Source organism: Armigeres subalbatus, chromosome 1 (assembly GCF_024139115.2).
Source record: "Armigeres subalbatus isolate Guangzhou_Male chromosome 1, GZ_Asu_2, whole genome shotgun sequence".
In the NCBI taxonomy this organism is placed as follows: Eukaryota; Metazoa; Arthropoda; class Insecta; order Diptera; family Culicidae; genus Armigeres; species Armigeres subalbatus.
In genome coordinates this window covers 288,622,470-288,647,505 of record NC_085139.1, presented here as the reverse complement: position 1 = coordinate 288,647,505, position 25,036 = coordinate 288,622,470, and the positions used below count along the sequence as shown (strand labels likewise).

Below are 25,036 nucleotides of genomic sequence, written 5' to 3'. Positions count from 1 at the left end.
TTCCAAAAAGTGTACCTCTAGTGTGCTGCATGTTTTTAGCAATGTACCAGAACTTAACGTGTTGATTCGAATCTGATTTTATTTTGGTGATTTCAGAACTAAAATGAAAGTTTTACTGAAGCGCCTTCTCTTGACAATCTCCCAGAATCACATCAAATGGTTGCAGAGGAGCTGAGAAATAGATTTTTTAACAACATGTCTTAGATATTAAATTTAATTCATTTTGGGATAAGTATGGTGAAAAGCGTTTGAAGTAAAATTATTCACACGTAAATTACTTTACTCCTACATATAAATGTTAGTCTTAGTAACAACCACTTTCGTGCGACACTGGAACCAATTATATTGTCAATTGAATGTATTGCGAGCTTTATTCGGTTCTAGGTACGCAATCCTCATTTATTGATTAGACAATTATCTCATGATACCATTTAGTGGTTTGAATGCTTATAGAAATGTTAAACATATCGTACAACGTACGTGATCATATAGAACCTCAAGTTCAAGACTCAATTGCAATTATGACTAAGGATACTGTAATATGTATAAAATATATAATATGTATAATAAGTTTGGAGCAAGTAAATATGAGAGTGCCAACGCCTTCGGGGTGCAACTTACTCTAATTCTGATCAATTATCGAGTAGCAACAATTCACATGTACATCCGATCATCCGTGGTTCCCGTACACCAAGCGAAACTAAAGAACAAAAAAATTTGGATGCAATGTTTGTGATCATAACACCATGCTTTTTTTTTGAAACCTATGAATCACTCTGTTGGTCTTGTAGACCTCCAATAACTGAGCTAAAGAATGCTTTGGAGTACCGCAGGAGCTCTGAGAATGTTGTGATTTGTGCATACTGGTGTAATGATGTCACGTGGGGTTGCTCCAACTATCACACAAGCTCAGGAGCCTATGAATCACATTGTTTGCGTTGTAGACCTCCAATATCTGAACTCAAAAATGGTTTGGACTACCGTTGCTATTCTGGGAATGTTGAATTTCTTATATACTGATGTAATGATGTCCTGTGGGGCTTCTCCAACTAACATACAAGCTCGGGAACCTTTTGAATTACTCTGTTGATCTTGTACACCTTCAAGATCTGAACTTAAGAATGGTTTGGAGTACCTTAGATATTCTGAGAATGTTGATTTTTTTATATACTGATGTAATAATGTCCCATGGGGCTTCACCAACTAACACACAAGCTCGGAAACCTATGAATCACTCTGTTGGTCTTGAAGATCTCCAATATCTGAACTCAAGAATGATTTGGAGTACCGCAGGAACTCTGGGAATGTTGTGATTTGTATATACTGGTGTAATGGCGTTCCATGGGGTTACTCCAACTAACACACTAGCTCAGGACCGTATGAATCACACTATCGGTGTTGTAGACCTTTAATATCTGAACTCAAGAATGGATTGGAGTATCATAGCTGTTCTGGAAGTGTCGATTTTTTTTAAATACCGGTGCAATGATGTCCCACGGGGCTTCTACAACTAACACACAAGCACAGGAACCTATCAATCACCTCTAAGATCTGAACTCAAGAGTTGTTTGGAGTACCGTAGATATTCTGGGAATGTTGTATTTTGTATATACTGGTGCTATAATGTCCCATGGGGCTTCTCCAACTAAAATACAAGCTTGGAAACCTATGAATTACTCTGTTGATCTTGTAGACCTTCAAGATCTGAACTCAAGAATAGTTTGGAGTACCGTTGATGTTCTGGTAACACTGAAATTTGATAAAAATAGTTTAATTATGTCTCAAGTACCATTTACAACTTCAAAATAGGATTCAGGCCCCGTAAAACGCTTTGTTGTTTATGTAGATCATCAAGACCTGAACTCAAGGAAGGTTTGGAAGCCCTAGAAGATTTAAAAAAAAAAAAAATTTACCCCATATTCCAACTTTTTCATGGATATCATCCGTTTCTGAAGCAGTTTGTCCAAAATTTATGTTGAAACAAGACGAAAAAAAAAATCCGTATTGAAAGCTGTACATCTATTTGATAAAGATAATAATAATAACCTTTATGTTCTTCATTGCTTGTTACCTATCTCTATTATTTTCCTCAATCTATTTTCAGTCCTTGAGACTGAATGAATTGTTATTGATTTGATTAATTGCTATTGCTACGCATCCTGATTTCATTATGGCATCATACTTTATTATTTATGCCAGTCTTCCCTTTATTCTTATGTTGGTTTACGACCAAGCACTGTTCATTAATCTAAGCACTTCTCCTGAACAGCATTACCATGTGATAAAATCAAGAAGTTAACAAGAGATTGTTGAGATGCCTGGAATTGAACATAATTGGATACACTCGACTACGGTCGACATGTCTCCAGACACAACTCGAGACGATTTCAAAAGAATATCGGTCAAGCACCTTCTCCAGAAATCCACAAGCTGCAACGAAATGCTAATCAGCTAATTACTCGGACTCGGAGTTTCAAATGTTATGTGTAAAAGCTTATGCATTTAAAATAGTAGATGATGTTTTTTATCATATTTTACACTAGAATAATTAAACATCAATTAGTGAAATGAATACTTGGTGACTTTTATTTCCCGATTTTTTGTATAATTTCAAGAAATTCCCTACTTTTCCCCGCATTTCTCGCATGGACTTTTGATTCCGGTATATTTCCCGCATTTTCCGATTTCCCGACTCACCCTGATATCCCAATATAATGCTTTATCGGAACATCCTCGATTAACATTTGTTTCTTGAAACAGGAATATTTTTCCTGGAATAACATTTACAAAACCCTTTCGTTGTAAGTCCTACCAGCAATCAATTATTTCAGATGACGGTTTTGCTAACAGTAATAAAACGAACTTCAATCGAACACGAGTTTACAGAAACCGATCAAATGATTCAATTCGCCGGAACAGAACCATTTCCGGACAATAGAGAGGCTCGAATTAAATGGCGCAAAACGTTTATACTATTAAAATGAAAACTGCACTTCCGGTGCTTTGCAGTGCGCCCAACGGAAACAGCAATTTCCAATAGATTCAATTGATCGCCATAACAAGCTTATAAGTAAATCACATTCGCAAAACGTCCGTTTGGTGCACCTAATTCCGTGAAAACTTCTACATTATTCAGTGTGTGCAGTAAACGGCAATCAAACAGATAATAACATCGACAACAAATCAAAACATCCATTTCGCATTAAATCTAATAAAGGCAGGCATAGGAAACAGGAAAAAAAAAGAAATCATAGGAAATGTGATACCAATCGTTCGCTTAGCATCATACAGCATGGAATCGGTGCCTAAACTGCGGCGCAAAAGGTGATTTCCGGTGAAAACGACAACAATCGACCGGCATCAATTCTGTATACCGTGTGCAGCAGAGAACCTCTAGTCGGTGCATAGATAATAGTTTTTGCAATTTTCCCATCGCAGTGCAGAAAACACAACAAGCCGACGACAGGGATTCGCTTTTTACTGTTTCCTATCAATGCATAAAACATAACCTCAACCGTTCGTTTGATCCTACTGGGTGACCTGGCTACAAAGTGCATCCATTTACCAAAGTGCATCACGGTCGTGATTAAACCAAACGGCAGTTCCGGTTAAATTTTTTCCACCATTTTTTCCGGTGAAGTTAATTTAGTAGTCCTTGTTTGGGTTCTAACACAGTGGGCTTTTGTTTCCGATTGGCTTTGAGCTTTGTCAGACAATTCTTTTTGTGTGGATGGGGTTTTTTTTCTGGTGTCTCGCAAATCATGGACTCCACATTGAATCAGGCAGGTTATCAAGGGCCTAATTCAAAACTTTTATCGTATTTGTTGAAATTTGGCGTGAGGTATGTGCACATAAGACGGATCATTGAGAGTACAGTACGTATTTGTTTTTTTTGTTTTGAACATCACATTTAGATTTCATCTTATCCAGTTTGTTTATCTTCTAATTATCTAGCTTATAATCTGGATGATTTGAGCAACAGTTATTTTATAACCTATTCTACTATTTGATGCTTATTTCAATTACCTATTACCTATATAGTGCAAGATTTTTACTAAAAAATTTGGCTATAGTTGTATTTGAGTCAATTTCTCTTAATTGTGAAACAGATAGTCAAAGATTATACAACTGCAGTGAATATCAATACATTGTTCTAATATTTTCTCTCTTATCTCCCTGTCTTCATCATCACATTTCCTATCATATATGGTACATCATTCCGTCTTTTCAGCCCTTTTCTCGTTGTCATGGTTTCTGCTACACAGTTGTACAAATCTATTTGTGATTTTTCCTTCAATTTAGTAGATTTTCAATAGTATCTACTTTCTCTAAATTGTTATACATGCCAAGCAATCAAAACTTACAGAAGATCAATAACAGGTTTTGTTTTTTTTTTTCAAATGTAATGTAAGATATGATGTCAAAGAAAATCAGTCAGTTGTATTAAAACAAACTCACCTAATCTAACACACTAGGTTTTCCATTATTGAATTCGGCGAAAAAATTACAATTCTTAACTTATTCGCAAATAAATATGATCAGATCAACAAAATAAATGTCACTTTTACTGAGATCTTTCTAACACATCGTCAATAAAACTAGGCGGTGTTCACCTCGGGAAAAGAAACAGAACCCGACATATGCCAACCAATCCATATTGTTTGAATAGCGTATAGGTCCAAACAATAACATCTAATGGATTTAGATCAAAAGAAATCAGAAACATTATTCTCTGTGTGGGTTGGAGTGTCGTCTTGCATGGTATGCACAATGAACGTCGTAGATTTGAGCAACAGTTTCCACCTAACCTTCCTTTATCGATGAAAATCAATGACAGTTTTCTTCGCTTGCACAGTGCGCTTAATAATAAAACTGAAGCTGCACGCGCATAAAAAAAAAAGTTGTCCGAATATATTGATGAAGTACTTTGAAACGACCTCTCAACCATCGTTCAAACAATCTTCTCCATCTCGGTATGGTCTGCTTCAACAGTTTAGCGAGCTCCGAACTTCGACCAAACAAATCCGATTCAATTTGGACATAACAAGTGATAGCATCACGAACCTTCGCATTGATAAAATGGGGGAGAAGTTCTTTTGATTCAATTGTATCATAACCATAAGTGGTCTTATCAGAAGGTTTGACAGCTTTTCAGAAGCTTTGATAGTTTTTTGAGAGCTTTTTAGAAGTGAGTGATGAACCAAGGTTTTTAAAATTAAAAAATCACTTAAAAAAAAGCTTCTCAGAAGCTTTGACAGCTTCGCAGAAGCTTTGAGAGCTTCGCAGTAGCTTTGAGAGCTTCACAGAAGCTTTGAGAGCTTCGTAGAAGCTTTAAGAGCTTCTCAGAAGCTTTAAGAGCTTCTCAGAAGCTTTGAGAGCTTCTCAGAAGCTTTGAGAGCTTCTCAGAAGCTTTGAGAGCTTCACAGGCGCTTGGAGCTTCCCAGAAGCTTTGAGAGCTTCCCAGAAGCTTTGAGAGCTTCCCAGAAGCTTTGAGAGCTTCCCAGAAGCTTTGAGAGCTTCCCAGAAGCTTTGAGAGCTTCCCAGAAGCTTTGAGAGCTTCCCAGAAGCTTTGAGAGCTTCCCAGAAGCTTTGAGAGCTTCCCAGAAGCTTTGAGAGCTTCCCAGAAGCTTTGAGAGCTTCCCAGAAGCTTTGAGAGCTTCCCAGAAGCTTTGAGAGCTTCCCAGAAGCTTTGAGAGCGTCCCAGAAGCTTTGAGAGCTTCCCAGAAGCTTTGAGAGCTTCCCAGAAGCTTTGAGAGCTTCCCAGAAGCTTTGAGAGCTTCCCAGAAGCTTTGAGAGCTTCCCAGAAGCTTTGAGAGCTTCCCAGAAGCTTTGAGAGCTTCCCAGAAGCTTTGAGAGCTTCCCAGAAGCTTTGAGAGCTTTTCAGAAGCTTTGAGAGCTCCTCAGATGCTTTGACAGCTTCTCAGCAGAAGCTTTGAGAGCTTCTCAGAAGCTTTGAAAGCTTTGATAGCTTACCAGAAGATCTGACAGCTTTTCAGAAACATTGATAGTTTTTTGAGAGTTTCTCAGAAGCTTTGAGAGCTTCTCAGAAGCTTTTAGAGATTCTCAGAAGCTTTTAGAGCTTCTCAGAAGTTTTGAGTTCTCTGATCTTTCTGAAGATTGTTTCAGAAGCTTTCTGAAGCTACTCTCATAAGCTTTCTTAGAGGCTTTTTGAAGCCTCCCTCAGCGCCTCTCCGAAACTTCAGAAGTTTTCTGAAGCTTTTCACAGAAGCTCTCCAAAGCTTTTCTCAAATTTTCTTTCAGATGATTTCTGAAGCTTCTCTCTGAAGCTTTCTGAACCTTAATCCTCTTTCAAAAGCTTTCTGCATCATATCTCAGATGCTTTTCCCAGAAGTAATGTTCTCGCTTAACTTTTCAAAAGGACCTAAGTAACATTTTTTTCATGAATAAATTTGAGTACTGCAATCAAAAGCTTTCTTTATTGTTCTGTTGGTTCAAATAAATTCATGAAAAAATATTACTTAGGTCCTTTTGAAAAGTTAAGCGAGTTTTATGCTGTCAGTAGCTTGCTGAAGCTACTATCAAAAGCTTGTTGATGTTTTCTGACGCTTCTTTCAAAAGCTATCTGAACTTTTGTTCAGAAGCATTCTGTAGTATCAATCAGAAGCCTTCTAAAGCTTGTTTTTCAATCTTCCTGAAGTCACACTCACAAGCTTTCTGAAACCTCTCGCGGAAGTTTTCTGAAGCTACTCAGAAGTTGAAACTAAGGCAGAAATATTTCTGGAGCTTCTCGCAGAATGTTTCTGAAGCTACTCTCAAAACCTTTCTGAAGCTTTCTCAAAAACTTGCTGAAACTTCCATAAGAAGCTTCCTGAAGCTTCTTTGATATATTTAATCTTAGTGTATCTGATTGTGGAAGCTATACAAGTCCTAACGTTTTGACTGCTACAGAACGAGCAAGGTCGAGTTTTTTCGGGGTTTCCCGAATTTCAAGTGGTACGTGTTTTAAACGGTGGTAGCTCATCGTGGCCTGTCAAAGTGTCATCCACATCTGTTTCCTTTCGAATGGCTGGTACTGTTAAAGCATAATGCTGTCCATCATCTGCTGCTATCTGCTCGAGGACTTGTGTGGCTAGGAACGAACAACTTACCGGATCGTTCATAACTGTTTTCATTTGGTACACGCGAATAAGCTCCGATGGATCATCTTTCCATGAAGTTTGTTGATACTTTACGGTTGTTCCGGATCTTCCGGAGAACCTCGCTTAGCCACTTTGGTATAAGCGGACGAATCACGATATTCATATCTTGTTCTTAGCACGATATACAAAAGATTGGAAAATTTTGAGTTTCATGAACTGATCACTTTTACGGATGTTTCGGATTTTTCGGAGGACCTCCTGTGACCACTCAGGTCCGTCAAAATGAGTTACCACAATAATTTTGTTAAGAAAACGATTTTGAGCTTTTTAGTGGAATGTCTTCACTTGTCATGAGACGAGTTTGTATCATCCCATTTAATTCCACCACTTGAATCAAGTGCTGGATTTAAATGGGATGGCACAATAATTTGTTACCAAGAGTACGATAAAGTAAAAGCTTCCCGGACGAAAGCCAGACCGGCGAATAACCATAAAATGTGATGATCCCTTGAAATAGACAAGGGGTACATTTTATTGGATGATTGAATATTGGCATTATTGCTACAACAATGTGCGAGCATTTCCAAAATAACCGCAAGGAATCACGCTAAAGGTTAACCTCAGAATTTGTATTCTTTGGCAATCGATTCCTGAGAACCATTGCAACAGGTATTCCCCATAAACGACGTCCGACATCGATTTGGTTTAAAAAAAAATTTAAATTGGTTTGAAATTGAGCTTTCAGCTTTCAGTATCCGTTTCAAAAAATTGGGAAAAGTAAAAAAAAATCAAACTACTATCTTACTTCGTTACAAAACTATAACGTTTATAAACCATCTCTGGGCCAATATATTACAAAAATAAAAAAAGCAAATATTTTGGCTAATAATGCATTTTAACGTAAGTTTTTTTTTTCTATGGTATGTTTTACCAGACTAACTAACTAAAAATCGGGTCTGGGTCATTTGGCATAAAGTCGTATGGCATAACGAACATTTGGCATAATTGTGATCTGCAACAAAACAGTGGGTGATTTGGCATAATTTAGAACTGTGGAAGAGAAAGGGTTACCTATTTGTTGTATTTTTTCACAAATCGACACAGCAAATCGATGATGTGTTCTGATAAATTTAGACTGATGGGAGACATTTTACAGAAGGACTTATTGGCTTATTCCAGGCAAACGTCTACTTAAAAAAAAAGGAATCAATTATATCGTTGCTTGCTCAAGAACATAAAAAACGGAATCAATAATATCGTTGCTTGATGCGGGACAAACACCACCTCTCAAAGAAGGGAGTCACATTAATCATTGCCTTATTCCGAATCATCGCCTTCTCTGAAAGAGGGGATCAACTCCACCATTGCCTTATTCCGGGAAAACGCCTATTTGAAAAAATGGATCACATCCACCATTTCCTAACTAAAGCAAATTTGACAGCTGATCAAATATGGGCAAAATGTCGCTTCTCCTTGCGGAATAATGGGACGGACTATTTTTCCTCAAGGAAAAGTGAGAGCTTCATTTAATTTACATATCAGGAGTTCTTAGCGTACGCTTCCGTACTGCTCAAGGAATTTCATTCCTTGACCATTCCGTGTCCTATCTCTTTGCACAGTACTTATCAACAGCGTACTAGCCTTAAATAAGGCATCTCATCCACCATTGCATTTTTCCAAGCAAACGCCTTTCTTTTAAAGAAGGGATCACATCCACTATTGCTTTAATTCGAGCAAGCGTCTACTTGGAAAAAGGGATCACATCCACCATTGCCTTCTTTGCCAAGCGCCTACTTTGAAAAAAAAAAAAAAGATCATCATTGTATTATTCCGCCCTTGCCTTACCCCGCACACGCATCTCCATAGAGAGCATCATTTTTGAAGAGATAAAACCCTGATTAATCCACCTAGCGGTGTCGGTGCCTTTCTCGTACAAAAAAAAAAAACTTAAAAATATGAGCGAGTGTTTTTGAGCGTGTTTTGCGCATAAAAAATAGTATTTTGGCCATAACTTATTGTCCTATAGTCCGATCTGACCAATTTTCAATAGCAAACAATGGGACAAGATTCTCCATCGAATGGACCTTGTTGCGAATAATTCGGCTAAGTTCCAAAAAGTGTGTCTACAAAATTTTCTACACATACACACACACATACATACATACACACAAACAGACATCACCTCAATTCGTCGATTGGTATATAACACTATGGGTCCCCCAGCCTTCTATCAAAAGTTTAGTTTTGGAGTGATCATATAGCCTTCGTATACTTAGTATACGAGAAAGGCAAAACACATTTATTATTGAGAAAAATTAATGTCTGGAATGTCTTCAACTGTCAAAAGGCTAGTTTAGTACTTTTAGTACTAAGGGTTTAGTACTAAGGGGCCCTCCTTAGCCGTGCAGTAAGACGGGTTTAGTACTAAGGGGCCCTCCTTAGCCGTGCGGTAAGACGCGCAGCTACAAAGCAAGACCATGCTGAGGGTGGCTGGGTTCGATTCCCGGTGCCGGTCTAGACAATTTTCGGATTGGAAATTGTCTCGACTTCCCTGGGCATAAAAGTATCATCGTGCTAGCCTCATGATATACGAATGCAAAAATGGTAACCTGGCTTAGAAACCTCGCAGTTAATAACTGTGGAAGTGCTTAATGAACACTAAGCTGCGAGGCGGCTCTGTCCCAGTGTGGGGATGTAATGCCAATAAGAAGAAGAAGAAGAGTACTTTCCATTTAATTTCACCACGTTTTGTAATCTTTATAGATACATATTTCGATGTCAACTGTGAGGCTTAGCCTTGTTTTTCTTTGGGCAAACAGTGAATCCAATGAAGGGATAACAATCATCATTGCATGCCAATGCATGCTTTCTACGAAAGGATTTTGTCTTTTTAATATTATTACCGACCATTTCGGGGTTTTTCCAGCATCGATTAGTCAAGTAATTAATTTATTGAAGAGCCACTGAGTTAGGTTTCAGTTAGGTCAGTTGACTGCTAGCACATGATAGGGTCTACCTAATTAGATAAGTATTTGAAGGAAAATACATGAATAAAAAACCTTCGAGAATTACAAGATAGTATGGGGGACAGTAAGAGGAAAGGTGTAATTTGTTATCAAAGTATCACAGCTTTATGCGGCCAGGCGCTCTAGCAGGGGCCTTGCTGAAGTGATACGACCAGTGCACAGCCATATGTGCCGACACCTTCCTAAAACAATTTTAAATACTGATGGCAGTGAGATATTGTAAAAACAAGGCCAAATATATTCAATTACTCAACGCAAAGTAATTTAAGCAATCAACATAAATTTAAAATGTTGCATGTAGGAATTGTTGGGTTAATTTACTTTCATCAATTTAAAAATTATGTGGAATATCGCATACCCTTATCACGGTTTGGCGAAACCGTCGAAAACAGCTTAGTCAGATTTACTTAACTGGAGCGCGGTGGATTGACATGTTCAAACGTGCTCACATATTGGACAGTGTACGATTTAGCGGTACATAGCCGCGATCGTCATTGATGATGATGCATTGGCGCATATGTATAGGACACTAAGGAAAGAATTTGTTTGGGTGAGGAGCGCGGAATAATAACTTAGCCAAAATGATAGAGACAATAAGAGTCTTCATTGAATCTACATACACGTATACAGGTGTATTGATATAAAGGGGTTTGTTGCCCAGTATGAAAAACAGAGAGAACATGATTTTGTTCTTACCAATATAAACTTGAAAGAAAATATTGATATTGGGGTCTGAGTGGTTCGGAAAAGGAAGAGCCGACCCGAAGGGGTAATGATTCTTTTGGGAAAGGGGAATTTAATTCAAAGCCCAGTTGAAAGAAAGAGAAAAATATTGATTGATTGATTTTTAAGAGTATACTTAAAATCAAAGAGTAATACAAGCGGTAACTGTTAATAGCTCGGCGGTATGGTGCGCTGTTTTACAAAGAACCCATGCTGGGTTCGAATACTGATTTTAAGTGAAGATTATCACAACTACGTTGGTTTAGTAGTATCATGCATTATGAAACATTTGGGACTTGTTGAACATTACTCTGTGAGACAGCAATGTCCAAGTTTAGGTGTAAAGAAAGGGGCAGGACTTAGAGATACTCATTTTATACAAAAAAATATATGAATTAATACATTAGTAAATTGAAGTAGCCACTTGAATGTGTGCTCGAAATAAGAGAGTTTAAGAGAGTGGAAAGAGAACAGATTTTTTCCAAGAGAATTTTAAAGGGAACATCCAAAAAAGGGGGCAAAGTTTCGTAAAGTATGGAAGTCCAATATTAAGGCTGAATTAGCTAATTTATGACAAGAAATTAAATAACTATTGTATAAAATTTGGAAAAAAAGAAGTTGTTTCGGAATTTATGGATTTTTCAAGTAAGCTGATCAAGCATTTCGTGCAAAAGAACTTTAGGAGCATCCATAAATTATGCAAAGTTGAGTAATGAATGGAAGCCAAAACTTGAGGATATTTACGAAGTTTAAATTAAAACCACATAGTCTGAATAGATAAATGTGGGATGAGGAAAATGGTTACGTTATTTAAGGATTCTTGGACCTTTCGTGGGGTCCAAAGTCCAGTCTGATGCAATTCATGAAATCATTATGAAATTCAGAACTCGGATTGACTATATATACCCTGCGCTTTTCCAAGCTCGGGGTCAGTCCCAAATATTCAGCAGCACCTTTATTGGAATTCGGCGCTTTCTAGGTTTCCCTAGCCGGCCTACCGAATACTCCAATTGAGTCAGGGTCAGTCCCAAATATTCAGCAGCACCTTTATTGGAATTCGGCGCTTTCTAGGTTTCCCTAGCCGGCCTACCGAATACTCCAATTGAGTCAGGGTCAGTCCCAAATATTCAGCAGCACCTTTATTGGAATTCGGCGCTTTCTAGGTTTCCCTAGCCGGCCTACCGAATACTCCAATTGAGTCAGCGTCAGTCCCAAATATTCAGCAGCACCTTTATTGGAATTCGGCGCTTTCTAGGTTTCCCTAGCCGGCCTACCGAACACTCCAATTGAATCAGGGTTGTCCCTTAGACACCTCGGCACTCGTGACTAGTGCACGAATCGAGATCTAAGTTGAAATTAATTAACTTTGTGAAAAAAACACAAGTCCGTCGCGGTAAAGTCGAAAAACGGTGTTACAGTCTCAGAATAAGTATCGATAAACAAAATGTGTTAGTATCTCTGGGAAAGACATTGTCATACGGGAAATAGTGCAAAGTTTGTAAAAAGGAAAATATTCGAGTTTATAATTATACGAAAAGTGTTAATTGTAATAATTGTAATAAATAAGTGCTAAAATGTAAAAGAAGTTTATAATTGTACAAACAAGTGATACATAAATAATAAAGTTTTATTCTAACCGTAGTTGAGTGTTTGAACTAGAAAAACCGAAAGACCAGTGCCGCGCCGTCGGCTTAGAACGCTTCATATATCGTGGTAGAAGCGTCTTAATATTCCGCTCGGGACATTTCCACTCCATTTCCACTCCATTTCCACTTCGTTACATATGGTGACAGCGGTGGGAAGCTACATCGCAAAGAAGGTCCCTATTTCGTTTCACCAGTCCCAAATTTTGGAAGTATTCGATCGAACCAACCGTCGATGCATTCAACGTTCGCAATCCTGTGAACATCCTCGGTTGGGTGGAATGGTTCAAGATTCAGCGTCACCTTCAGTATTCTGTTCTGTTTGACATGTATTTTCTTCCTGTAAGCAGCGCCACAGTCATACCGATCAGGAAAAGCGTGGACCGTCGCTGGTATATAAATCGATTTGTATGGTAGCAGCTTTGATTTTTTTTATCGAGACTCGACCTACGATTGACGAGTGAGTGTGTTTTGATTAAGTCATCATTTTGCTAAGAGCGTTCTTGATGTGGGCGACGAATCTTAGTTTTTGATCTAACGTCAAGCCGAGGCACAGTGGCGGGCCTTCATATAAATCCCGGACAAAACCTGAGATTACGTTCAAAACTTCACCACAGAGTAATTTTGATAGGCTGAATTCATTTTTAGGTTAAAATGGTTATGTTATCCAAGGGCTTCCGCAAGCCCAGGCCCTAGGATCTAGAACAAAGACAGTATCCTCATTCGAACATTACATTGCACCAGTAAATTTCCCGCTTTGGCGCAGCTATGCGCAATTCACCACACTAACCACCGGAAAGTAGGCAAAACATAGATTTTAATACATAATACCAGATCTTTTCCAATCTTTCCCAAAAAAGTTTAGCTAAATTTCAGTTTCCCATACACATTTGTTCGGGAGCCACTTGAAGCCACAGGAATGAACTTCAACAAGACACCAAAAATTTAATTTACAAGCTACAATCAAAAAAATTTGGAACTAGCTCATTCAATATATATGTTAAATTAAAAAAAAAATATGGGCTTCACGAAAATCACGAAAAAAAATTGACCGGCTTTCCGCCACTGTGCGAGGTACAGGACATCGGCCAACCATGGAACTTCTTGTCCACACACGTTGATTTGTCTGCAAGGAGGATTACGAGGGCTTTGTTTTTTTGTAAAAAAAGATTGATTGTGACTTTCCACCATTGCCATAATTTCCTATTTTTCTGTTCGTCCCCAACTACAGTGTGGGCTCAGAGCAGCTCCTTGTGGAACTCCAAAAGGAACAGCTTTCCGGTCCGACATATGACCATTAACCCATTATAAGGCAGACGAATCTTAACAATAAATTAACAAAAACAACAATAGGACACAATGTTGACATGGTATTAAACTCAAATGTATGTTTGTTATACATTAAACAGTTCAGAAACATTGAAAAATTGGTGGCAATATAGTTGCCACTGCCCGCCAAGCAGTAAAACATTGGTGGCAATATAGTTGCCACTGCCCGCGAAGCGAGACAACATTGGTGGCAATATAGTTGCCACTGCCCGGCAAGCGGGAAAACAGGCAACAACAAAAATATAAAAAGATTTTTAAAAATTTGGTTTTATGTAGAACCAGTCAAATCAAGGTACTTTACATTTTTTGGTGAAGAGTCCTAGTTAGAAAACGCATTATAAGTGAAAAAAAAAATTCGCGTTTTTTCTCCCAAGGGAGGACCCTTGGGAAAAAAACACAATTTCGTCAAAAATCCAAAAACCAAATATATAGAAAGGCAAAGCTTTTTTCACGCTAATCACGTAGTGATTTTAACACAGGAGATTCAAAAAAATTGATACCAACGGAAAAAATATATCTTTGTCGTTTTTTTAACGAATTATAACTGAAAATCCTTCTTCCACTCGAAACTTACGATCTGTTCGTAAAAAAACTGTTCTCAAATTGACATTTCAATTTTTTTATTACTCAAATTCATCTGGGGTGTTACTAGGAAGCAAATAAAGTCACTACATGTGAAATAATAAGTAGAGCTCTTGTTAATAAATAGAAAAACATATTATTTGTTAATGATATGGAAATGCTAATATCATCTTCAAACTTGGACGTACATGTTCATGATAGCATTAGAGGCGAATATATCAGAATTGATAGTTCCCGTTAGGATACGGGAGCTTGGCATGAAGAATGTTTTATAGAAATCGATTTGAAAGCGAGCGGAGGCAATATTTGTGATGGCACATATAAAAACCTTCCTTCATGCCTCCCGTATGAAGGGAACTATCAGTGTGGAAGCTGATATACTTTCGCCTCTAATGCTATCATGAACATGTACGTCCAAGTTTGAAAGATGATATTAGCATTTCCATATCATTGTAAATCGTTTAACTTCACGTAGAAGTAACACACACGAAATCATTAATTTAATATTATTTGTTGGTGGCAATATAGTTGCCACTGCCTTATAAAGGGTTAACTGTCACTTGTTTTGAAGAAAAGAACGAATAATGTTCAGTAAGTACAACGGAAAGTTCCCTCGAATCATTTTGTGAAGAATTGCCTTCTGCCAGACAGAGTCATAGGCTTTCTCCACATTCAGAAGAACCATGCCCGAAGATTTCCCTAATGTAAAATTTGTTCGAACTTTTTTACCAACCGGACCAATCGATGGGTTGTGGAATGACCCCACTTGAACCCAATTTGATCATCTGGAATAATTCGTGCGGTTTCCAGATGCTGATCGATACGGTTTAAGATAATGCGCTCAAGAAGTTTGCTGAGGGTCGGCAGTAAACTAATTGGTCTGTAGTTCGAGGCATTTGCTTGGTACGTCTTTGGCTTCGGGATAGCGACAACTACTGCATTCCAACAGGAGGGAAAGTATCCTAGTCATATACAAGCGGAACATATTTTAGAGAGAAACACGTGACTCTTTCTAGGCAGTCTCTTCAGTACACAGTTCCTAATGTGGCTGATTGAGTTGTTCACCGCTGCAATCGCATCATCGTTGCTTTGCATTTGATAGGTAAGCGCCTGGGCAAAGCGTGCTGCCAACAACTTGGCCTTGTCTGAAGAGGGTGCCATCATAGACTCACCGTGGCTCAAAGGGGGGCTATACTTGGTTGATTTTCGTAACGCCTTGGATATCTTCAAAAGAATGTTATGGTCGACATCCAAAGTTCGTAGTATTATTTAATTTTTTTACTTCTGTACCATTGTCTTCGAGGTTTGTTCCGCAGTGCTATCAGTCTTCTAGTGTGATCTGGAATTGTTACAGTCTGGTAATTGCGTTTGTGGACTTCGGGAATCGAGGCGGCTTCAGCGTCTAGAAGACCAGTCGTCAGGAATTCTGTAAAAATCTCAAGAGGAACCCCGTGGTGGAATTCCGATTTGGCTAAGCTCAGGAAGCAGTATAGTAAGAGTTGGAACAAACGCCATTTAGCAGGGACGAATTCTTTCAGGTTTGCTCGGAAAGCTTACAAGAAGGCTCTAAGATCTGCTGAGCGATTCGGTTGAAAAAAAAAACCTTTGTACAAATGTTTCCAATTTAGGGGAAGCCAGCCGATTGAATAAAATTCCTGCGAGATCCAATTCGCAAGCCAAATGGCGACAACACTTCTTCTTTTGATGAAGAATCGTTAGAGCACTTATTTGATACGCATTTCTCTGGATGTGTCGATATAACATCTTCGGATGTTCCTGATGTCTTTTCATGTAGCTATGGGTCTTGGGCTCAAGCCCGTAGAATCATAACTACTGAATCGATTCAATGGGCACTTAACAGTTTTGCTCTCTACAAATCTCCAGGGGAGAATGGGACTTATCCCGTTCTACTTCAGAGAGGTTTTGAGCATATCAAACATGTTTTGAAAAAGCTTTTAGTATGCAGTTTTGCTACTGGATAGATTCCCATATCCTGGCGGGATGTCACTGTAAAGTTTATCCCAAATGGAGAACGTGTTTCGTGAGAAGAAGCGAAGAGTTTTGGACCCATCAGTCTGACCTCATTTCTTCTAAAATGCTTAGAACGTATTCTCGATCATCACATTCCATTACATCTTTTTGGTTTTGAAATCAATGTTAATGATCAGGTAAAGTATGTGGGTCTAATTTTAGATTCAAAGCTTTCCTGGACTCCTTCCATTGAGTTCAGAATCAAAAAGGCGTGTATGACAATCGGCCGATGCCGACGAACCTTTGGTAAAACTTGGGGATTTACACAACAGATGTACGACAAATTTTGGCTTATAGATGCCTTGTGTGGGGGCAAAAAAGGGAAGTAAGGATAATTCAGTCTAAATTAGGCCATCTTCAGAGGATGTGCCTAATGGCAATAGCAGGTCCGTTCTCTTCAACTTCCACGGCTGCTCTCGAAGTATGTAGGACAGCATTGTTTGTTACACTGACGGCTTCCTCCTCGAAGGTAGAGCAGGTGCAGGCGTCTATTCGCGTGAGCAGAGATTGTCTGTCTTTCAAGCGGAAATATTTGCTATCATGTGTGGAGTCCAATCTGCACTGCAGCAACGCATTATGGGCAAAGTAATATACTTCTGTTTAGATAGCCAAGCAGCTATTGAAGTTAGTAATCGCATTTCGAACTCAAATTGAGGAACTGAATTCAGTTAATACTTCACACCTTATATGGGTATCTGACCATTCTTTCATAGCTGGAAACGAATTGGCTGATACAATAGCTTGTAATGGAGCATCACATGACTTTATTGGTCCTGAGCCAGCTATTCCAATATCCAAGTGTTGGGTGAAGCTTTTGTTCAACGCCATGACAGGTCACTGCCGACTGAACTATCACATGCCAAATATTCAACGCGTTGAATCATCTGTTTGTGATAGTTGTGAATCCGATTTTGGAACTTCTTATCATCAGTCTATGCGCAATTGCGTTTCCAAATATTTGTTGCACACTTACTTAGTGAAATTGACTTCAGAGACCGGAGCCTTCAGAGTATTTTGTGGTTCATAACCCGTTGCGGAAAGGAGCTGTAAGCTCTTGTACACTTATGCGTTGTATGCCCTCCCCAAGGGTCTTTCCAAACTTTCCCTTCGTTTTCCCATCCACATTCCTTTCCTTTTTGTTCACTTCCTTTTCCGTCAGGTGTGTGTTGAAAAAGACTGTGAAGGCGATGGCACAAATCTCCCAAATAGAAGTGAACGTGCCCCTGGAGCCGACGTTCTTATACCTGATACCAGGAATTCTATTGCACCGTCTACATCAGCGACGTCCGCGGTGTTGTCTAGAGTCGTAACAATCGGGCTTAACAGATCGAGTTTAGCGTTCACCTCTCGTTGAAATTGGTTTTAATCAGCACCTGCATCGCAGCGAAATTTCGTGTTTGGGTGAAGATGTTAGACTAAAGAAGAGAGGTCATTTAGCGTGACTGGTTTTGTCATGTCCAGCAGGTTATTAGACAAGATTAGATCCAGTGTTGACGGGCCAATAAGAAGAAGTTTCTGTCACAATCCCTACATCAACATTTTGGCATTCTAAAAAGTCGAAACATTCTAGTTTTTTTATTGGAAACGAATCTGTCGTTCCAGTTGATTACACGATGTTTGATTCAGGCTTTGCAGACGATCAAAAAGTTCTCTTGCCAGAGCTGGAAATTCCGACGTAGTGAATAAGTTCGAATCGGTAATATCTTTACCACCCACCACTTGAGCGTAACACACCGGCGATATTGGTCCGATGCGGTGCTGGGCCGACTCGACCCAATGCTACTCTCATTAAGTTACCCCAGCGGTAATGTGATAGATACGGTCCACATCGGGCAGGCAGGGACTATGTCCAAGGGCTTGACGATCCCTCCCCAGGCCATCTGCGAGTTGTGGCGCCTGTCTAGGATGTGGTGGGGTTTGACAGTGGGCCCTGTTAAACCTCTTTAAAAGCTGCATGTCCGCCAAAGCGACCGTGTGCCGTTCAAAGCGCACAAGCCCAAGTCCTGGTGTTAGGTGGGACGCTAAACAGCCCTGACACGACGGCCCTCTGACGAGACAGGAAGTTTGCGCAGGCCCAATAAGCCGCCTTTAAAACAACTATTACGAACGACATAGAAGATAATACGACTCGATACAATCGGCAACGACCTGGGCGACGAATAAAGGATCACGATTGGAAGCTTGGAACATGGAACTGCAAGTCGCTAGGCTTCGCAGGTTGCGACCGTCTAATCTACAATGAATTACAACTTCGATGTCGTAGCGCTGCAGGAAATCTGCTGGGCAGGACAAAAATGTGCAAAAGCGGGCATCGAGCGGCTACCTTCTACCAAAGCTGTGGCACCACCAACGAGCTGGGAACCGGCTTCATAGTGCTGGGAAAGATGCGCCAACGCGTGATTGGGTGGCAGCCAATCAACGCAAGGATGTGCAAGCTGAGGATTAAAGGCCGTTTCTTCAACTATAGCATCATCAACGTGCACTGCCCACACGAAGGGAGACCCGACGACGAGAAAGAAGCGTTCTACGCACAGCTGGAGCAGACTTACGATGGATGCCCACTGCGGGACGTCAATATCGTCATCGGTGACATGAACGCACAAATAGGAAGGGGAGAAATGTATAGACCGGTCATCGGACCGGATAGTTTGCACACCGTATCGAATAACAACGGCCAACGATGCATAAACTTCGCAGCCTCCCGCGTAATGGTAGTCCGAAGCACCTTCATTCCCCGCAAAAATATCCACAAGGCCACATGGAGATCACCTAACCAAGAAACGGAAAACCAAATCGACCACGTTCTAATCGACGGTAAATTCTTCTCCGACATCACGAACGTCCGCACTTACCGCAGTGCGAATATTGAATCCGACCACTACCTCGTTGCAGTATGCCTGCGCTCAAAACTCTCGACGGTGTACAACACGCGTCGAAGTCGGACGCCGCGGCTTAACATTGGGTGGCTACAAGACGGTAGACTAGCCCAAGAATACGCGCAGCAGCTGGAAGTGGCACTCCCAACGGAAGAGCAGCTAGGCGCAGCGTCTCTTGAAGATGGCTGGAGAGATATTCGATCCGCCATTGGTAGCACCGCAACCGCTGCACTTGGCACGGTGCTCCCGGATCAGAGAAACGACTGGTATGACGGCGAATGTGAGCAGTTAGTAGAAGAGAATAATGCAGCATGGGCGAGATTGCTGTAACACCGCACGAAGGCGAACGAGGCACGATATAAACAGGCGCGGAACAGACAAAACTCGATTTTCCGGAGGAAAAAGCGTCAGCAGGAAGATCGAGACCGTGAAGAGACGGAGCCACTGTACCGCGCTAATAACACACGAAAGTTCTATGAGAAGTTGAATCGATCACGTAATGGCCACGTGCCACAGCCCGATGTGTGTAAGGATATAAACGGGAACCTTCTTACGAACGAGCGTGAAGTGATCCAAAGGTGGCGGCAGCACTACGAAGAGCACCTGAATGGCGATATGGCAGGCAACGGTGACGGTATGGAAATGAACCTAGGAGCACGCGCGCAGGACATGCGACTTCCGGCTCCGAATCTCCAGGAAATCCAGGAGGAGATCGGCCGACTAAAGAACAACAAAGCCCCTGGAGTTGACCAACTACCAGGAGAGCTGTTTAAACACGGTGGTGAGGCACTGGCTAGAGCGCTGCACTGCGTGATTACCGAGGTTTGGGAGGATGAATTTCTGCCACAGGAGAGGATTGAAGGTGTCGTGTGTCCCATCTACAAAAAGGGCGATAAGCTGAATTGTAGCAACTACCGCGCAAACACATTGCTGAACGCCGTCTACAAATTTTATGCCGCCGACTAACACCAATTGCAACAGAGTTTGTGGGCCAGTACCAGGCGGGATTTATGGGTAAACGCTCTACCACAGACCGGGTGTTCGCCATACTTCAGGTATTGCAGAAATGCCGCGGATACAACGTGCCCACACATCATCTATTTATCGACTTCAAAGCCGCATATGAAACAATCGATCGGGACCAGCTATGGCAGCTAATGCACGAAAACGGATTTCCGGACAAACTGATACGGTTAATCAAGGCGACGATGGGTGATGTGCGTAGCGTAGTTCGAGTTTCAGGGGCATTCTCGAGTCCCTTCGAAACGCGTAGAGGGGTTACAGCTAGGTCTAACGTACTTGCTATTCAACATAGCATTGGAGGGAAAGGCAGGGATTTCCACGAGTGATACGATTTTCAAGAAATCCGTTCAGTTATTTGATTCCACCGACGACATTGATATCATGGCTCGTAACTTTGAGAGGATGGAGGAAGCCTACATCAGACTGAAAAGCGAAGTTAGACGGATTGGACTAGTCATCAACACGTCGAAGACGATGTACGTGATAGAAAGAGGGCCAAGGGAAGTCAATGTAAGCTACCCACCAGGAATCTCTGCCGTTGGTGACGAAACCGAGGTGGTTGAAGAATTTGTGTACTTGGGCTCACTGGAGACCGCCGATAACGATACGAGCAGAGAAATTCGGAGACGCATCATGGCAGGAAACCGTACGTACTTTGGACTCCGCAAAACGCTCTGATCGAATAGAGTTCGCCGCCGTACCAAACTGACAATCTACAAAACGCTTATTAGACCGGTAGTTCTTTACGGACACGAGACCTGGACGATGCTCGTGGAGGATCAACGCGCACTGGGAGTTTTTGAAAGGAAAGTGCTGCGTACCATCTATGGTGGGGTGCAGATGGCGGACGGTACGTGGAGGAGGCGGATGAACCACGAGTTGCACCAGCTGTTGGGAGAACCATCCATCGTTCACATCGCGACTGCGGTGGGCCGGGCACGTAGCCAGAATGTCGGACAATAACCCGGTGAAAATGGTTCTCGACAACGATCCGACGGGAACAAGAAGGCGAGGTGCACAGCGGGCAAGGTGGATCGATCAGGTGGAAGATGACTTGCGGACCCTCCGTAGACTACGTGGTTTTTAGATACAAAAAATGCGTTGTTGGCGACGTGTAGCCATGGACCGAGCCGAATGGAGAAGACTCTTATATACCGCACAGGCCACTTCGGCCTTAGTCTGAATAAATAAATAATAACACATTGATTATCTAGCTTTTATGTAAACTAACGGCACTGGCCGACCAGCTTAAGTAGAGGATTCACTTTTTGAATTTCATAATTATTGGAAATTCAAAAACTTTTCTATGACTTTGAAAAATGAAACAGAATTTGAATTGTTTTTCACTGGAATTTATAATCATATTGCAACAAAAAACTGTAATTTTTAATTCTTAATGCAATCATTATGTCTTTCCTCCAAAATAACCCCGCTCAAGGATAATCGAAAAGAAGTAATGTTCATTTCACAGCGCATTTTAAAAATATCTTGTATAATTGTAAGAAAACTAAATTTCTATGATGTTTATTTCGTTATCAATACTAATTTAACTTACCATAAGCACGCTTTTATAATCATTCCGTATCAGCAGATTATTATGAATGTATTACTAAACTAAGCGTAGCTAAATTTGATAACAAATTGGAAAAGATTGAAAAATGCAACAGTAAAAAAACGACACTAATTGTCAAAAACTTTTATAATCTTTATTAAACTGTAAGTAGGTATGAATCTGAGCAAAAAGGCATGAGCGGTAACTCGAATTTATGTCAAAAAGTAGAGTGATGAAAATTGAATCAATAAAGAGTTATGATGAACTGGATGCAATCGAACTAATCTAACGCTACCGTTACTAGGTTGCATCCGCAGCTTTCGCGTCTGCTTCAGAGAAAGTACGATGCAACGTCCCTCGCGAGGATGTGGTAAACCGTTGTGTCGGACCTGTGATCTATCACAATGCTGCCAATAAATTAACGTTCCAAATGTCTGCTCACTTGCGTCCTCAATTTCCATTCGCCGTAGCCCCGCCTCCGGCACTTGGGCTACCAGTGTTGTACTGCTGCGGCGAAACGTAAAAGCTATTGTTGTTCAGCTGATCCATGGACACATCGTCCAGCACCTGACCGTGATAGTCGGAGAGCAAATTCTCCACCAAACCCTGAATGATTTGCTCGTTGGCGGAGGTGCGCAGGGTTAACGATCCGGTGGCCCCCGGTTGGAGTAGCTCGTCCGGTAAGGTTCCGCTTACGTTGGTCACGTCGGCCGCGGAATTATGGCTGACCGCGCTGTTGAACTGTTCGACACAGGCCGGCAGGGCTTGCGGCGGCGGGCTGCCAACGCTGGCGGGGTTGGAGAAATCATGCGTCGGAGGCGGCCCCATTGGCGAGGTTTCCGAGCCGGCCGGCGAGCTTATGTCGCTACCGGCGTAGCTGGACGCGTATCTGTTAATACCGTAGCGTGCTCCCGGGAAGTGGGTGGGTCGCGCCGAATCGCTCCGGAACGTGACATCGGTGATCCTTTGGAAAATAGCATTGAATATCAGTCATCGTGGGTGCCACGAGCGTTTAAACCGATTGCAAGCACGAGAATGGGGACACCTGCACAATGCGTTATGGATGAGGGGCAGTGAGCGCGCGGGGTTTTCCGTTTGGCGCTTAATAGCCGGCGTCTTATCGCATGTATGGAGGAGGTATGGATTTTTTAATGAATGATCGCAGGCTGCGACAAGATAGGACACTCACAAACGAAATCGATGAGTATTAATATGCTCACGCTAACTCCAAAAACCCTTTAGGAAGGCGTTCAGACAAACACAAACGGCAGCAGATGGAAATGGCGGTAATGGTGGGCGGACTTTCGACTGGTTGAAATGCCAATTTGATTCAAATGTAGTTATTTTGGTTTATCACTCTCTGCTCTCTCTCTCTCTTTTTGGGTATTCATTGGCATCATATTGTGTTATTAGGTTAGACTGTAAGCGCACTTGGATACGTAGTTTCTCTAGTAATTAATGTTGTTCACATATTTTGATAAAATTTAAGTATAGAAGTTTCTCTACTTGATTGCTCTATTGGTATTGTATAGACCAACATGACTAGCTTGTGTACCATAAAAATGTCAATTGACAAGATTCAGTTCGACATGATTTACCATTTGATAACATACGCAGATCTAGCAATCGGCAATGCTTGAAGGCATCCAATAATACTATCTTGAGATTGGTTCCACAAATGAGATTGGTTCCACCGCATCATCAGATTTTGATTCGTAGTTTTCCAGTTGCAATCAGCCCGAAATTCCGTTGAAAAAATGGTCAGAAAACGTGCCGAACTTCATCGACGATGCCATTAAAAACGAATATCAACAGAAATTCGAGAACGCAAATGAAGGTGGTGGGTCGTCAGGGCGGGGACGATATATGGAAATCGGACAGCAGGGGCAGACCTATTGGCTCGTAACGACGAAGCGTCTACAAGTAAATAGAGGAACTTGTCCTTCTAGAGGTGCTCAGAAGCATTGGGTAGAACCTGAATTACCTTCATGAGCATATCCGGTTTTGCTTAGGGTTGTGCTCTCAAGATCTGGGATTGAATCAAATATTTCATATTTAAGGTGACACGGGAAGCACAAACAATCATCAAATCGTCATCAACTTCATCATTGAATGCTTAATTTTTTCTCTACAACAAATATGATTTTGAAAAAGTATCACCGGTGCGTGCTTACTCGCGATCTACATGCTGATACATTTACAGTTACATCAAACAACTGAAAACCGAAATACGCCGCTCCAAAGTTACGAGGTGAAAATGCTAGAAAGAGACAAAAGATAGGAAAAATAACACGGTGTTTAGTGCCTCCCCGAGTCACCTTAAGTTCCCAATTCATAAGCTTGTAATCAATTATCCCAACATCATTCCATTATTTAAAACAAAACTTCCTTTTGACCTTCTGTCAATTTCAAACCGCTTGAACAAGAATATAACAAAAAAAAAAACCAAACTAAAAAACAAATTCGACAACGATATTTTTTCTAACAATTTTCCTAATAGTTTCTACCGAACCTTGCGTAAGTGTAGTAGCAGTTTTCCTTTAGTACCCTATGAAACTTATAAAATGTAGATCTTTTAGCAGTTATCGTCTAGCTCGACCAGAAAAGCACATTCACATTACACTTGTTGCTTGCACTGTAACAATTTTGCTCGACAGCATCCGAATAGTTGTTTTTTTTTCTCAAAATTTTGTAAACATTGTTTCAATTTCATCATCTATCAATGTGTGTGTATTACTCTCCGTCGTGTGCCTTACCTCCACTCAGTGTAATTTGACTAGAATTAAATTCGAAGCTATGCTTTTCGTTCAGTGTTTTTTTTTCATCAATTATTCCCTGTAATTTTCTACTAATGTCACTCGATTTTAACTCCACTCTGACAATCCAATTGGGTTTGCGAAGACGCGGGTTCTTTTCTTTTCGGTTGTTGCATTTGTTGTCGCTGAGTTGTGTGTTAGTACGTTTTCAACTATGGCTCGCAAAGGCCTAGCGCTAGATATTCAACAAACAGCGGTCTCGCAGCGGAGTTAGTAGTAGAGATTTAGTGACTAGAGATGCATTATAGTGCTATTCTGATAGCTGCAATTGCATAGGTGTGAGAGAGAAAAAAAAGTAGCGATATGTTATTTTCATATGGTGTAGCGGGGAAAAC

The 25,036-nt window shown here is 40.8% G+C and overlaps 1 protein-coding gene across 6 annotated transcripts in view; it reads right to left on the bottom strand.

Moving 5' to 3' along the window:
• The window catches only part of LOC134207693 (signal transducer and transcription activator-like), a 345,148-nt gene that overhangs the window by 14,570 nt on the left and 305,542 nt on the right, over positions 1–25,036 (bottom strand). For 3 of the 6 annotated variants that reach the window (XM_062683487.1, XM_062683489.1, XM_062683488.1), the window contains one exon: positions 21,885–22,849. The exons of 2 other annotated variants lie outside the window; for them this stretch is intronic. In XM_062683487.1, the coding sequence (XP_062539471.1) occupies positions 22,336–22,849 (514 nt within the window). In that variant the 3' untranslated portion in view covers positions 21,885–22,335. Of the gene's footprint in view, positions 1–21,881; positions 22,850–25,036 lie in introns of those variants that run through there. One more of the 6 variants, XM_062683491.1, reaches the window with a different exon arrangement.